Genomic DNA, 14,829 nt, shown 5'->3' with positions numbered 1-14,829 from the left:
GCCACCTTGGACTTGAATCACTGGGTGCTGGCGATTATTGGCCGCCTTACCTCGCTCTAAACGGCCCCCACCCGGAGATTGACTTTGGCCGCCAGCCGCGGTTTGGAGGTTGAATTTACAGGCCAAGTACCGCTGGGACTCCACTGAAAGCTAGGCAGCCCGCAGGCCCCTTAGAAGGCCGTCAATTGAATTACCAATCTGGTCTGGGGCAGACCCTGCAGAAGCGAAAGATCAAGTGGGGGAAGAAACTGCTAACCCACTGGAGCTTGAGAGCTTGAGCTTGCGACTGAAGGGATCAGAAAGCTTTGCGCATGATCTCAAGATTACATGACCTCACCATTCCAAACTACAACTGCAGCCCTCAATCCAGATTCGTACAGCGCTGCCACATTATCGACACCACTTAGCTGTGTATGTGTATGACCAGCCTTCCAGAATGCGGAGGAGCTGATCCAAACTTTCAGCCCTGCACTCTCTCAATTGCTGTCAGTATCTGAACACCAGCTTTCCAACCAAACCATTATTACACCTCGATCACCATGAGTGCATTTAAGGTAGCCATGCGGGGAACGCCCCTCACCTGCCGCACTCTCAGGCCAGTAACCACCACCACAGTGAGGTTACAATCCCTTCGATACGCGAGCTCCCAAGGTGGAGGCAAAAAAGAAGGCGGTGGTTCCGGCAAGTTCTTCGGAGGAATGGCCGCAGCTTTGCTGGGTGCCGGAGCTTTTGTCGCATTTTGGCCGTCCGCCCAAAAGGAGCCCGCGAAGCCTGCACAGGCCGTGATCGAATACGAGAAAGCCCGACCACTGCCCGAATCCAAAGAGGACAACCGAGATCTGATCAGCAGTCAGCATCTTCAAGTAAAGAAGAGCTGGGAAGACCCCGGTGTATATGCTTGGGGTTCTAACGAGGGCCGCGTTGCCGCGCCCGACTCGACCGAGAGCTCGATAAAGACCCCTAGGCGGATTAAGTACTTCGACGGTCAGCTACTGCGAGACATCAAATTGGATCGCGAATTTGGTGCAGCCATCACCGAGAAGGGTGACTTGGTCCAATGGGGAACGGCTTTTCGAAGGAGGACCCCCAGCCGAAGCCAACACTGAAGGGAAAGGATTTGGCCAAGCTGGCCATCTCCCGCGATCGCATCTTAGCCCTCGGAAAGAACGGTACAATTTATTCGATACCTGTTTCCGGGTCTGATCAAGCGTCAACCGCCAAAACCGAGTCTTCTTCATGGACAAGCTTTTGGTCATCACCATCCAGCGCTTCCTACCGAAAGATTGAAATTCCTTCGTTAGGCTGGGGTGAAAGTGTTGTTGATATTGCCTCCGGTCTCGAGCATGCCCTGTTTCTTACCAACAAGGGTCGTGTCTTTGCTGCTGCTTCGAGTACTTCGGATTACCCCTCGAAAGGACAACTTGGCATTCCTGGACTGACCTGGACAACTCGGCCTCAAGGCCCTTACGACGCCCCGCATGAAATCACGACTCTAAAGGGGTTCCAAATCACTCAAGTCGCTGCAGGTGATCATCACTCGTTGGCTCTGGAAAAAGCCGGTCGTGTCTTTGTTTTTGGCGACAACACCTCCGGTCAGCTTGGATTTGAAGCCGAGCGTGAGATCCCCTATGTTGATGGGCCCATCCCGTTACCTTTCAGCAAGATCTACGGCGGCACTTCCCAAGTTCCCCGTGTCACTTCGATTGCCGCGGGTGGCGCCAACTCTTTCTTTACCGTCGAGGCCACTAAAGTTGCAAGCCAATCGGGCCAGTCGGACCAATCCGCTGCGCTAGCGCCTACACGCGATCTGGGCCGTGTCACTGCCGACACCTGGGCCGCCGGCGCTGGTATCTACGGCAGTCTGGGCAACGGCCGGTGGACCCATGTCACCCTGGGCCCTACCAAGATCAAGCCGCTGTCGGGCTTGTACGAATGGGATGAGCATACCAAGTCGATCGTACCTATCCGACTCGCGCGCCTGTCCGTCGGTGCGACGCATGCCGCCGCCGTCATGGCCAACGAGACCTCTGTAGGTGCTGCCACTACCACGACCTCCTCGGAGAACGATATCAACTGGGGCGCCGATGTACTCTTCTGGGGCGGTAATGAGCACTACCAGCTGGGCACGGGCAAGCGCAACAACGTCAACAGCCCCATGTATATCGGGCCCCTGGACGGCGGTCTGGGCGATGAGTTGAAGGGCCGCAAGGGCGAGGAGCACAGGCTGCAGATCACGCCGCGGACCACAGCCAGACTTGGACCCGATGGCAAGGGCCGAAAGGTCAGCTTGGAGCAGAGGGTGGAGTGCGGACGCTTCGTTACTGCGGTGTACTCCGGGACTTGAACTCGGGCATTTAGACTTCCGCCCCCAACTACTGACTTGATTATGTTAACCTAGGGAATGTGTAGCAATGGTTTGTAAAATGTTAAAGAGGCCAGAAAATGGGCTCATGTATGAAAAGGAGGTTCGCAGTACGGCGTTTTGTTGATGTATACCTAACACACCCACTAGGGAGCATGGTATTCTGGCTGAGCTATATGTATGTACGGACTGTAATTAATATACCACTCACTTCGCGACTCATAATACGTTTCCGACTGCAGACCAGCTATGGCTTGTCTCTTTACGCGAAAATGTCATTATTGCCTTGACCCAATCCCAACAGAAACATGCAATCATAAATGAGTTGCGCGAATAGTGGGAAGCCAGAAAGGATGATCCAGATATTGTCCATCATAGACTACAATAGAATGGACCCCTGAAAATTTGTTAATCTGTGGTCCCTGCAGATACCTTACCATTTGTTAGTAAACTCAGCATTTGTCACATCCAGTTATAGTCAATAGTTGTTGTCGCCGGTGTTTAACAAATTTTCAGGGGGGCGGGTGTAGACACTTGGCTTCTGACTTTCAGGGGAATCAAAAAACCCGACATCTCCCGGTTCCTCCTCCTCTTCTTCCTCCCCAATTGCCGTCGCTGAGCAATGTGTTGTCCTCCCTCAACTTTTTACGGAGCGAGAGCGTCCCAACCACATCCGGTCCCATCCATTACTGTGGAATGGATACGTTCATCGTTACACGGTCACACCGGTCATCGAGGTGGTCAACATCGGGCAAAAGAATGGGGATCGGTCAAGCTCAGGGTCCGTCCGATGAACCAGAAGAAACATACGACCGCATGAATCCTATGGAACGGCTCAAATCAATGCTATGGGACGGAATCGAATGTCTGATCTTTTTTCAGGGTGACTGCGCGAGTCATACTAGTGCTAAACTACCACGTGCTTGTGCATGAGTGTGTTGGATGATACTCCATACGTCGATTCAATGGTTGATTTGCAATGTAAGCAACATTGGGTTATTGGTGATCGATCGACTGGGGAAGGGGAAAAGATTGCCGGAGCCGAAGTGAAATGTCTCGAGAAATATGGGTTATGGCGTCACATGTTCACGATCACGATTGCCCCAAAAGGCGAAGACTTATTTGGTAGGTGTCATGATGAGATTTGATATTCATCCTTCTGGATATTCATCATCCATACCACTGGAATATCCAACATCTCTCGCATCCCCCGTCGCATAATAAATGGGAAAGGTATCATACTTAAAACTAGTATTTTAAATGCATTGCCAGGGTTTTGCACCCCCTTGCAAGATAATACAACAGCAATGCCAGCTCGTTCCGTTCCAACGCCGCCCTATGCAAATGTGATAAAACCATCTGGTTTCTCATGTGAATGAGAAAATGTGTTCCTCATGCCGACCTTTTCGTAAAAACAAAGTACTGTAGCTGATGCAAAGACGCTGATTCACGGCATGAGGGGGGGGGGGGGATATCATCATCATTCGCTGACCGCTTCCAAACAAACGCCCAAAACCAAATTATTCAAAGTTCAAATCGTAAAAGAGTATAGAAGCAACGTGGCTGCTCGTAGGTACAACTTCGTTGTTGGTTGCTCAAGCCTCGTCCGCGCTGCTGTAGCCGTGACTAACGGCACCGCCCGCGGTTACGACCGAGCTGCCTGTCGTCAACTTGGACAGGTCCGACGAGCGGCCGCGCTGCACGACAGGAGGCTCATCCACCTGATCCGGCGACGAATCGCCCGTCTCGCCGAACCCGGCCTCGTCGTCCGATTGCTCACTCTCGTCATCCTCGCTCGCGATGGCGCCGTCGTTGGTGGACTTGCGAGCACGAGATAGAACATAAGGGCGGCGGCTGCTAGGCGCCACGCCTCCCATTTCTGACACGCTCTCCCACTCCGAATCGGAAATAGAGTCCTCCGAAGACCCAAAGAAGAAAGTCGGCGGCGGGAGCGGAACCGGCGGCAGTCGGCGCAGGTTGCCGGCCACGTACTTGATACCCAGCTTCGAAGCCTTCTGTTTCACCGCCTCTGGCTGCATTAATGGGGACCTAGTGCTCATGGTTGCAAGTCGTGCAACAACCGAATCGGCGGTGTCTTCTGTCTCAATTGAATCATCGCTCTTGTGCTGTGATTGGCTGACGCTCCTAGATTCCTGAAGCTTTTTGGGTCGCTGTGTTTCCACGACAACGACGAAGTGGTCGTCAGGAGTGATGCCACCCAGCCCGCTAGCCTCAAAGTTGACGAGGCGTGCGGACTGGGTTGAGTCGGACCAAGGGAAGTAAGCTTGTATGTCCTCCTCTGGCTCGTCATCCTCGTCAGCCGTGAGGCCTGGAGGTACGAAATCGAGATCCATCATAGCGTGGTGCGACACGAGGCTGCTAAGCGGCTTGAAAGGGATCGACGATCCGGAAGGGGTCCGCTTAAAGCCTGGACCAATGATATCGACCCGCGGCGACGTGGAAACTTCTAGCGACGAGTCGGAGGAGTAGGGAGAGGTCTCGCCAAAATCCCCCGACAGGTCAGTGCAGAAGGGTGCGCCCGTGTAGTAGATGATTGCACCGTCACGGCGTCGCTTTCGCTGAGTAAGACCAGAGACACCGCTATGGTTCCATTTGGCAGTGATGCCCAAGCGACTCTGCTCGGGTCGGTCGTACGACGACTCGCTGTCGTCGCCCACCAATGACGGCTGCTCCTCCGAAGACGAGCTTTGCTGGTGCACAAACAGTGGTTTGTAGTGAAAACTGTCATTTGATGAGTTGGAAAGTTGGGGTCCAAACTTGGAGGGTTCCGACGTTATGACGTCATTTCCGGCTGTTGTCGTCTGGGTCTTCAACTTCTTGCGCTGGTCCTGGCCATTTGACCCATCCACATCTGTATCGTCGCTCGAGTTTCCACGCTGCGAGTATTCGCCGCTGCTCTCGCTGCTGAACTTGGTCCCGAAATCTCCCCCTCTCCACCGGATTTTGCGGCCGTCGGGTGAGAGCTGAAACTTTTCGCTCCTCTCCGACACGGCACTGCGAATGAAATCCGGCGTGACATTGAAGATGTGAAGCTGCGCCAAGTTGCATAGTAAATTGAGATACACCCATCCTTCCGCATCCGGCGCAACATCCTTTGCGGAATATTGCTTCTTTTGGGGTGCGGGCAGGCCCAGGTGACGTATGTAGTCCATGTTCTCCGTAGCATTTTGCGGCCGGTCAGGGTCCAGGTCGCGGGGTATGGTTGCACGCTGTTCTGGCGTCGACTCGCTGGGCGGTGAAACGTCGTGCGACCCACCATCACCGCTGCCATTGTCGCGCGAGTCCATTTGATCGTCGTTGGAATTAGAGGCCGAGCCATTGCCGCGTGAGTGTAAGTGGCTCTCTTCTCTCCACTGCGTGGCAAAATTTGGGCCTCCCTGCTGGCTCCTCCTGACACTGCCAAAGGTTTGTCCTCACCTGCAGGCATCTCGACACCCTCGGTAATAGCCGGCGGTACGGTCGGAACCGAGAGTGGCTGTAACGGGTTGCCTAGTCCCTTGCCGGTAAAGATTTGCTCCAAGCGGCGAACGACCAATTTCTTCCTCTCCTTCTCTGTGACAACGGACGAGCGCGGCCAGAGACCCTCGGGTACGTCGTGTAAGTATTTTTCGACAGTTTGATCCGAGCTCTGTCGGCTAATGCGGCTGGGCAGCGACATGCCGCCAGCAGTCGAACTCTGTCCAGCAGACATGGATGCGTAAGCTGAGTCGGTCGGTACGGCTCCTGGACGGCTATTTGACCCTGACGATGAAGATGCATGCTTGGACGAATTGAGGCCTTTGCCTTTGACCTTCTGCGCTTTGCGACGCGAGGACTCCCCAGCACTAGAGCCGTCCAAACTCGTGGTGAAATCTCTCAAAGCAGCTTCAAGCTCTCTCTTCCTGCGGCTTGGTAGACCATGCACCTTGACCTCGAACAGCTTTTCCCGCCGTAAAGAATCCGGACCCATTTGCTTGTAGCGCTTCAGCTCATCCCGTAGTCTCCTGTTCTCGATGGTGAGATCGTCAATCACGCTTCGATAGTCATCTGCGCTGCTGCTGTGGTGGGTGAGACCAGGCCGTATGGAGTTCGCGAGATTGCGGTTTTGCACGAATCTGTAGGCCGGACTCTGAGACGGGATCGGGTACTTTATGCCCTCTTCGTTCGATTCATCCGATTCACGCTGGAAGAATGGCGGGTCGACGTCCATGGACGAGTCAAATGCGGCGGCCGGGTTCGTGTTCGACTGGTCAAACCATCGCGTCGGGTCGCTAGTTCCGGTTTGGTGGGATTCGTTCGAAGGATACCGCCTCGGGGACTTGCGTGGTGGTGCATCGGCGTCGTTGCCGGGTGGCGAGGGCGCTTCGAAGCCTCCCGCGCCATGCGATGATGCTTTAGTGTGATTGAGTTCTCCGGAGACGTCCTCCTCGGGTTGTTGTAAGTTACGGCGGAGGTTGGGAGCCCGCTGATATATTTTTCGGGTCGGCCATGATTTCATGTGTGCGATCTGTGAGGTCTGAAATTGTGAGGTCAGCCCGCTACTTTAGCGGGCGTCGTTGCGAACGATGTATAGCAGAAGAGCCTGAGGGCCGGATTACAAGTTAGTTACTGTAAAGAAAAAAAAAGAAATAGATTGCAATAACAACAGAGCGTGTAAAGGAGATTCAGCAGCGTTACTGGCCTGGCAGTGGAGACTTGGCAGACAGTAGTTGCTGGGTTGTCTGGAATCGACAATGACGGTCAAGATAAACTTGATGTATAAAGGAAAATGGAAGACAGGCCAATACTGATGGACCTGTTCGTCTATAAACCAACAACAGTAAAGGAAATACTACGTGACACATACTTGACTCTTCTTTTAACAAACTAGCTTGCGATCAGTTTCGGAGGCTCCCAAAGGGAGCTCTGATCGGGTCAGTCAGGAATTATCGTCTGTATGAAGATAATCCCAGAAGACGGATATAGCGGGTGGAGTGCAACGTCCAACCAAAATCCAATGTTCAACAAATATCTCGGGTTTACCGTGTGTGGATATAACTGCGTGGATGATAGCAATCTGGTGGTGAGAAATCCCGATCTTGTGGTGGTGTCGGGTATGGAGTTCTGTTGTTGACGAAAGCCACAAGGCTGGTTATGGGAGGAGTAAGGTGTAGGTGATAGAAAAGAGCAAAAGCATCATATGTTTGGGGATGACGATAGCAGCAGCATCGGGAGATGCCATCGAGATTGATGGATTTCCTGGAGAGTCAATTCCACCATTATTAACCCAGGGTAGGACTGCAATGGCAGGCAGGAAACTGAGTGTCGCGCCATGGTGCTGTTCTGTCGCATTTGCCCTCTGCAGCTGTGAATTCTGTAGATTGCTCATACACGGTGCCCGATCTCGAGGCTGGTGGAGAAAACTTGGAGATCGAGGATCTCGCTTCCCATCACTGCTGATTCAGGGTCTGCTCCCAAGAAAGGTACCTGTGGGCCAGAGCTTTCAAGGGCGTGTGGGGTGACTTTATTACGCCTCTGCACCAATCAGCCCGGCGAAATGGCCTGAGCGACTCCAGTCTTTGCTGGCTGGCAGGGATGGGGCAAACGGACGTGCAGGAGAACCTGAGAGAAGCTGTACAAAGTTGAGGGAAACCGAGGACCAACACAAGTCCAAGGTACAGCGATCACGATGATCGGTGGGCAAAATGGGCGTGGCAGCCAAGTCCAAGTACCTGCTGTGGTCCCTCTGACGACACGCACCCACTCATGGTAGTGGTGTGGCCCTAGTTTTCAGCTCTTTTTGGCGTCCAGGGCCCCCATTAATCCTTCCCTGAAAAACTCCGTTCCGTTAGCCTTTCTTCATTTTCAACCTGTCTCGTGTCGCGAGGCTACAATGAAAGAGTGGGAGAGTGGGCAATGGGCTCATTAATCAATGGCACCCGGCACCCGAATGGACCATGTGCCACCTGCCGCCGTGCCGCCCACCACCCACTCACTCAGCTCTGTAGCTCAACTGAGAGGGATCACGAAATCTCTCGAGGCAGGAATCAATTGATACCTACCACAAGACGCAATACTGTTCTCTGTTAATGGACAGATGTACACGCACAATGCTCGATCCTGCGGAATGCTGCTAAGCATGTAACTCGAGCTGTCATGCAACTTGCACACTTTAGTTTCGGTCTGGCCACTTCGATAGGCGGACAGGCGGGCCTAGGCTTGGGGGTCTGAATAAAGGGTGGTTGTCCCTGGGTTCATCCGTCAGTGGCAGCCCACTGTCCGCCGGCTGTGGCGTGTGGTTGGCCAGAAGAGTCTGTCTTCCGTCTGCATCAAGATTCAGGGAGCACTTGGGATCTTTGCCAAGCAAAGCCAAAGAGGTGAGACCCTTCGATCCTCTGTCCAGCCGCGATCCGCACGGCGCATCCAACGTAAGGAATGAAACACTGCCATTTGTTTGCGATCACAAGAGAAATCTCTGTCACAAGCACGACGGTGCATGGCAGACCAATAATAATCTGCCGTAATAATCTGCTCGTAGCATTGAATCGATCGATCTATCTTGCCAGACCCCTACTTTACCTACGGGCAAGCCCTACTGTCTCCTCAAGAGACCCCTCTGCTGGGTGGTGTAGGGCAGCAGTTGTAAAGAAGGGGTCTGCAGAAGAAGACCGACCTGGCAGGTAAGCATGGCCACCTGCTCGTGTTCTTCTAGTGTTGCTTGTCTAGAAGTTTTGGCTTTCCTCTTGATCGCAGGCCCCATGCGCCATGTTTGTGTGCCCTTCGGTATGCATATTTCCCGGTGCTGAGCGCCTTACTAATGATCTGCGGAAATGCATGTTCCTGACTGACGATAAAAATGAAAAAATGCCATCTTGGCACCACACATTTGTTGGGTGGCAAAAATGAAATCGCCATGGTAGCTCAACAATGGCATTTTTCGTGAGGGCTCACGCTCTGCATCGCAGATGTCGCCGTCGTACTAGCGTCGCAGCCGCCAGGAACGATGAAAATCGAGACCTCTGGGAGACCGTTCCGATGGAGTAGGCCACAGCTGCGATTGGTCGCCTTCAAGCCACCTGCTGAACCTATTCTCGGCAACTTTGCCGGTGTTGGAGCAGAGGGAAACACAGATGGGTTCGGGGCGATTTGCCTTGGGAAGATGTTAAACATGCGGGAGCGGACGCCACAGGCGCTAGTTGCGGAGGGTACAGGCAGAGTGGTATTTTAAGTCCGCTTCCCTTTTGACTTTCGATCCTCACGACCACCGTCTACTCCGGAGATCGAGAGTCCTACGCAGCTGCCAGGCAGCCTCCCAGCGCTGCCAGCTGTGCTTCAGCTGCATCCCTCGGCAAAGACCAGGCTGCCAGGGTCCCAGATCCCCTAACAATCCCCATGTGGCAAGACGGGCTGCCTGCAGGGTGATCATTTCCCATGAATTCCCATTTTGTCCCATCTTCAATGGTCAGTACTCTTTACCCACCACGAGAATTCGCCACTCCCGCCCCTGCAGCTGTCAGAGCACGATATGTTGAAATCGGAATTCAGATGGGAAACACCGGTCTATTGGATGCGCTTTTCCATTCTCCGATACTGCAGGGGCGGTTAGAGAGGGCGCATTGAGACCCTGAGTTCGGCCCGCACCATCCCGCTTGAGTGGTTACGATCGACAGGCCGCTGTTACCTCTGGCTGCCCGTCGAATCACACGATACGAATTTCGGTTTGCTTGGTGTGGATTGGCAAGCTGACAGGTTGTCGGGAGCTACCTCCAACGAGTATTTGACTATTCCATACCGAGTGACCGTCCACATCAGTTTGGTGTGTGGTCTGGCCAACTATAGGACACCGCACTTGCAAAATCCATTTCCATACGCCCTCTATTCGCACTCCATGGGAAGGCTGGTTGGTCGCTGAGCAGAATCTTTGCCCCGCACCAACGTCCGATTGCACGCAGTGCGCAGTAGGTTCAGGACCGTTATTGGGCACGGTATTTTTGTCTTACGTTGCTCCACCTAAATTGATTTGATAGCAAGAACCCCCCTCACTGTTCCCACGCGAAGATCCTTCTATTGGCGCTAAACAGTACTACCGCGAAGATCTAGCTAAGATCTCGTGGCGTGGAGTAGGTATATGTTGCTGACAGCAGTACTGCAACGGATGTGTACCCTTGATCCAAAGGTTCGATGACGAGGAGAATGAGCGACGACGACGAGCTATGTTGGGGAATTTGGGATGCGATTCTTTGGAATTCCTCCAATTGCAACGTCCAGTCCCTGTCCCTACGATGATTGGTGCGGGAACACCCTCCGCGAGAAGGTATCCGCCCCATATTGCCGGAGCCAAATATCCGGTTGCGAATGCAGGCAGAGTCGCTGTCGCTTATCGATACGTCCAGTGCGTTTGGTCTTAGATCAGTCGGAACGAAAGTACGCAAACTACTTAAGGTACTGCAATGTCCTACGGGTGCTCCGGGTGATTCACGCCCATGCGAATGGCGTACTGGTGCCCTTGTCAATTGCTTGATTTACGATCTAGCCCTCGCGTCTGCATTGCAGATGTCGATAGGCAAGGACTGGTTCACTTGTAAGACTATTGGCACTGCTTCCATATCCTCTGAAGAGGATTTCTTGAGTAGTGAACTCCGATTTGTCCTAATCGGAAGTATTGCCTCTGCCTGCACATCAGCGAACATATTGAACACGCAGCTCGGACTCCGACGTCGAACTTCCAGATTGGCCCCTATTCAGTTCGCACGTCTTCCGTTTTTTCCCACATTGCACTATCTGACTTACTACGATAGCGGTGTCTGATAAGCATTGTCTGATAGCATGAGCATGAACCTGCTCTCAAAAGTGCGAGTTATAAATCGAGGGCGGAAAACTTATTAATTGACCACACGATGCTTGACAAATAAACCTCGATGGCCTCCGGAGAAATGATAATGATAATCTTGCTTCAATCGAGGAGTTACATTTGCAATGCTTTTGGGACCTGGCCTAGGCTCATATCGATAGTTAGCATCGTGCAATACATGATCGTCACCGCTTTGCTACACTTGATGACTGGACATCGGTGTCAAGTGTCTAAGATATTGCGTTCCAAGCGCCTCGGTGGAAGTAGGCCACGGTGATTGCGTGCCACTCTTTTGCGGCAAACTACAGATGCCAACGACCGTGTAACCTAGGTCTGTAGTTTCAAAAACCGAAAAGGAATTTGATGAATTCAATCCTGACTACCCCCCGCACCACGGCGGGCGGTACATCCCGCCCAATGGGTCACTCCATCTGCCTCGCTAAGTACCTGCAGAACCCTTGCATCCAGTGCTCGCCCCTCGGTGGTGATACCCCAAGTGCGAACAAAAGAAACACATTCAGCCGCATTGCTTGAGTAAATCTGGCAGCATAGCACGCGCTTACTTTGGACAACTTCTATTCCTGGAGAATCTCCCAATTTCACACCCAGATCGGGAACTCCTATACTCTCATTGGTCCTACCGGGCAATGTCGTCGCGACATGAGTGAGGTTACGATACCGCCACAACGCTAAACCCCTTAACACCACTACGGACAAGAGTCGCCCCGCAGCAGCGCAATTAGGTGATAGGCGGACGGCATAACGGTCAACGAGCAGAACTCGAGCATCCCCGTATACGGACCGAAAACATGCATAACACGGCCGACAAGAACCACTTGATATGTATGGCGATCCAAACCGATACGAGGAGGACATGAAAAAGACCAGGTGGGGCGGCGGCACTATCGCTGTCCACGTCGTTTGGGTTGCCACGGAAGGACCCGCCGCTAATAGTAGTGTGAGGGGCCGAGGAAACGGACACGAGCCGCCGACGAGCAAGACGAAGATGTCCGGATCGCGCCGGCCATTGGCGAAGAAGGCTATTACGCTGCACGGCGGCGGACGTGTAGCGTGCTTAGAGAAGTCGATCACGTGCGCCGTTCGGTAGGACCAAGAAGTGGGAGGTAGTTAACAAGGCCACAACGGATGTTCTCGGCGCCTTCGTCTTCAGTGACGGCTCCTGCGTGCACAGCTGGGGTAGGACAGCAAGACCATGAATGGCGGCGCATCGCCGAAAGAGTCGCTGAGCCTACGGCTCAACCACCTATCCTCTCTGGACGAGGCCAGTGTGGCAGGTCGCGTATGATGATGTAGTGGCACTGATGCAGGATAATAAGATTCCCACGTGGGGTTTTAAATCTCAACAGGCTGGGACACGATACCCAGGCCAGGGAAGAGTAGGATGAAGAGTTTGTGGTGATATACATATATAGCAAGCCTACGGAGGCGGATACTCTGCATCTCTTGAGGTGGTGGTCGGGGTTGGGGCTGGGACCGGACAATGTTAGATAGATACATTTGGTGAGCAGTCGCAGCGAAGTCTTGTGTCTCTTCTTTTTTATCCTTGCTTTTCCTTTTACTTTTTTCTCCCCCTGCATGCAGCCCCCTTTCCCATCTCTTAAGCTGAGCTTTGCGGCCAAATAGCAGTTTCAACCAGCTTACCATTCTACGCAATGAAGGTACCATGGGGATTCAACAAGTCTACTTTCAAATATAAAACAGATGCGATCACGTACTCGCTCTATCTGACTAAATCGAGCAGTCTCCATCGGCGACCATGCCAGCTCTCAGTCCTGGGCGAATAATTACCCCTGTCAATAACTATAGCCTGCTGGTACATGGCACGAAGGCGCTTGAGCTGAATAGCGAGTCGAATTCGTAATCACAGCTTTGTTTGCTATTGACCAGGAAACTCGGGTTAATGCTTGCGGTTTAAATAACCAGGACCAGTAATCATAACCCGCCACGCCGCGTGGTACATGCGTGGCTCCTCGCATAGATGAACCACATCCTGGCAAAATTTTCTGCGATCATCTTATCGTGGATGTGATAGGGGCGAGCACCACTCATTGCTTTGTGCGGAGGCAACGAGACTGCTGGCAGGAGGCCGCATGGTGTGTCTTCAGTTAACCTCTACGCAGCGTTATCCACGGCTAATAATACGGTCTACGATGGCCATGCCAAGCGACTTATTTTAACAGTATAAACCTGGTCGCCGTTAGGCCTGGAGAATCTTTCTAGAATCCAACCCAAATGTCCTCAAGAGGACTGGTCCCTACGAAGATCTTTAGATATATCTAGACTTCGATACTATTAGGTCTCCCTATGGCTACGATGCAATGGATATAGTGTTGGCGTTAGGGCCTAAGAAGGCAGGTATGGCCTAGCTCTTAGAGACTAGACGACATTTCTTAGCATACAGGCTACATGGGCGGTAGACTAGTCACCATACTCAAGGCAACTAGATACACAATTATACTTGTATATCAGTCAAGGGCTATGTATCCACCTTCGTTGGCTCGCTAACTGAAACAGCTAGAAGAAAGAGCATGCAACACGTACACAACTATCAAGACGTCCTATGTCCTTCTACATCCCACTACATCCTACTATGTCAAATCTGTCCTTAGCCCCTAACTATCCTAGGTGGCCCGTACAGCTTTTCGAGATCTGTTTGCTCGCAATGGGTGATTACAGAGGGAACCGTTTCGGTGATACTACCACGCTGCATACGCCTGCACATGTGAGATAGATGATGTATGATTCCGTTACTAACATGCACATTAGGCTTACGACAATGTTTTGACAGCACACAGCTTCTCATTTTGATTGTCTTGTTTGGGGAACGGGCCACAAGAGTAGGTAAAAACCAGGGTGGTAGGGATGAAGATAGCTGAAGCTATTTAATAGTCTGAGATGCCAATCTATCAGACAATCTAGCTACTCAGGTCTCCTGGAAAACCATCAGAAATTTGACTTCAGCAGCTCACCTCAACCCATACCAAGTTTCACGACATTGACCTCTACCGTTTGATGATATACCTGGAGCCGGGACCAAGCAATTTTTTAGATAACCCCAGTCCCTCAAGGACCCACTCGAAGACCAGCGATAACGCGCCAGGATTCAATTCGCGACCGGTATCAGCAAACAATATCAGGATAGACAATGAAGTACAAGGATTTAAGGAGACCGTTCGTCGCTTCTCCAGCTTCGAAGACTACCCCGGCGCACCATCCCTCGGCAAAGACACTAGGAGCCTTGCCCCTGAAGACGCGACGGCCTCGGTACTGAAAGAAGACAAACATATAGTGGGTGGTGTACTATCATGAGATCCACAAAGACTGACAAGTTTGATGTAGCCTCCGCGCCGAGCCCGCTATACTTGGCGATGGCAATGCCATGATTGCGGTTGTGGGGGGTATAAGCTGACGACCGAAGATTGCACCAATTGTGGGCATACTCGATGCGTTTATTGCCCGACGCAAAAGGTTATGGTACGAAGTCCGTCAGTCTTCTAGGATATAGACAGTTGGAGGGTTCTCGTGAGACCTTCAAGATCAAAATCGCTACAGGCGCCGTAGGCGTACCAACTATCGAAACTTAGTATAACTGCGAAGGACACTTCCAACTTCTCAC

General features: G+C 52.4%; 3 protein-coding genes across 3 annotated transcripts; 2 read left to right on the top strand and 1 right to left on the bottom strand.

The window, feature by feature from the left end:
- Positions 1-560: 560 nt before the first annotated feature.
- PG994_003441 (Protein FMP25- mitochondrial) lies at positions 561-2,344 on the top strand (the record flags this gene model as incomplete). The annotated part of the gene is made up of 2 exons (XM_066854850.1): positions 561-1,052; positions 1,091-2,344. The coding sequence occupies 2 exons, from the start codon at positions 561-563 to the stop codon at positions 2,342-2,344; spliced, it is 1,746 nt and encodes a 581-aa protein (XP_066719128.1).
- A 1,613-nt stretch (positions 2,345-3,957) lies between these two features.
- PG994_003440 (uncharacterized protein) lies at positions 3,958-6,860 on the bottom strand (the record flags this gene model as incomplete). Its single annotated transcript, XM_066854849.1, has 2 exons — positions 3,958-5,736; positions 5,781-6,860. The coding sequence occupies 2 exons, from the start codon at positions 6,858-6,860 to the stop codon at positions 3,958-3,960; spliced, it is 2,859 nt and encodes a 952-aa protein (XP_066719127.1).
- Positions 6,861-12,033: 5,173 nt separating this feature from the next.
- On the top strand, positions 12,034-12,300 carry PG994_003439 (uncharacterized protein; the record flags this gene model as incomplete). The annotated part of the gene is made up of 1 exon (XM_066854848.1): positions 12,034-12,300. The coding sequence occupies one exon, from the start codon at positions 12,034-12,036 to the stop codon at positions 12,298-12,300; it is 267 nt and encodes an 88-aa protein (XP_066719126.1).
- Between the last annotated feature and the right edge of the window lie 2,529 nt (positions 12,301-14,829).

This window comes from Apiospora phragmitis (genome assembly GCF_038363925.1).
Source record: "Apiospora phragmitis strain CBS 135458 chromosome Unknown utg000004l:1.0-3135199.0:1.0-3139288.0, whole genome shotgun sequence".
Classification (NCBI taxonomy): domain Eukaryota; kingdom Fungi; phylum Ascomycota; class Sordariomycetes; order Amphisphaeriales; family Apiosporaceae; genus Apiospora; species Apiospora phragmitis.
Note: the sequence above shows the minus strand (reverse complement) of the source record. Positions and strands in the feature narration are given on the sequence as shown.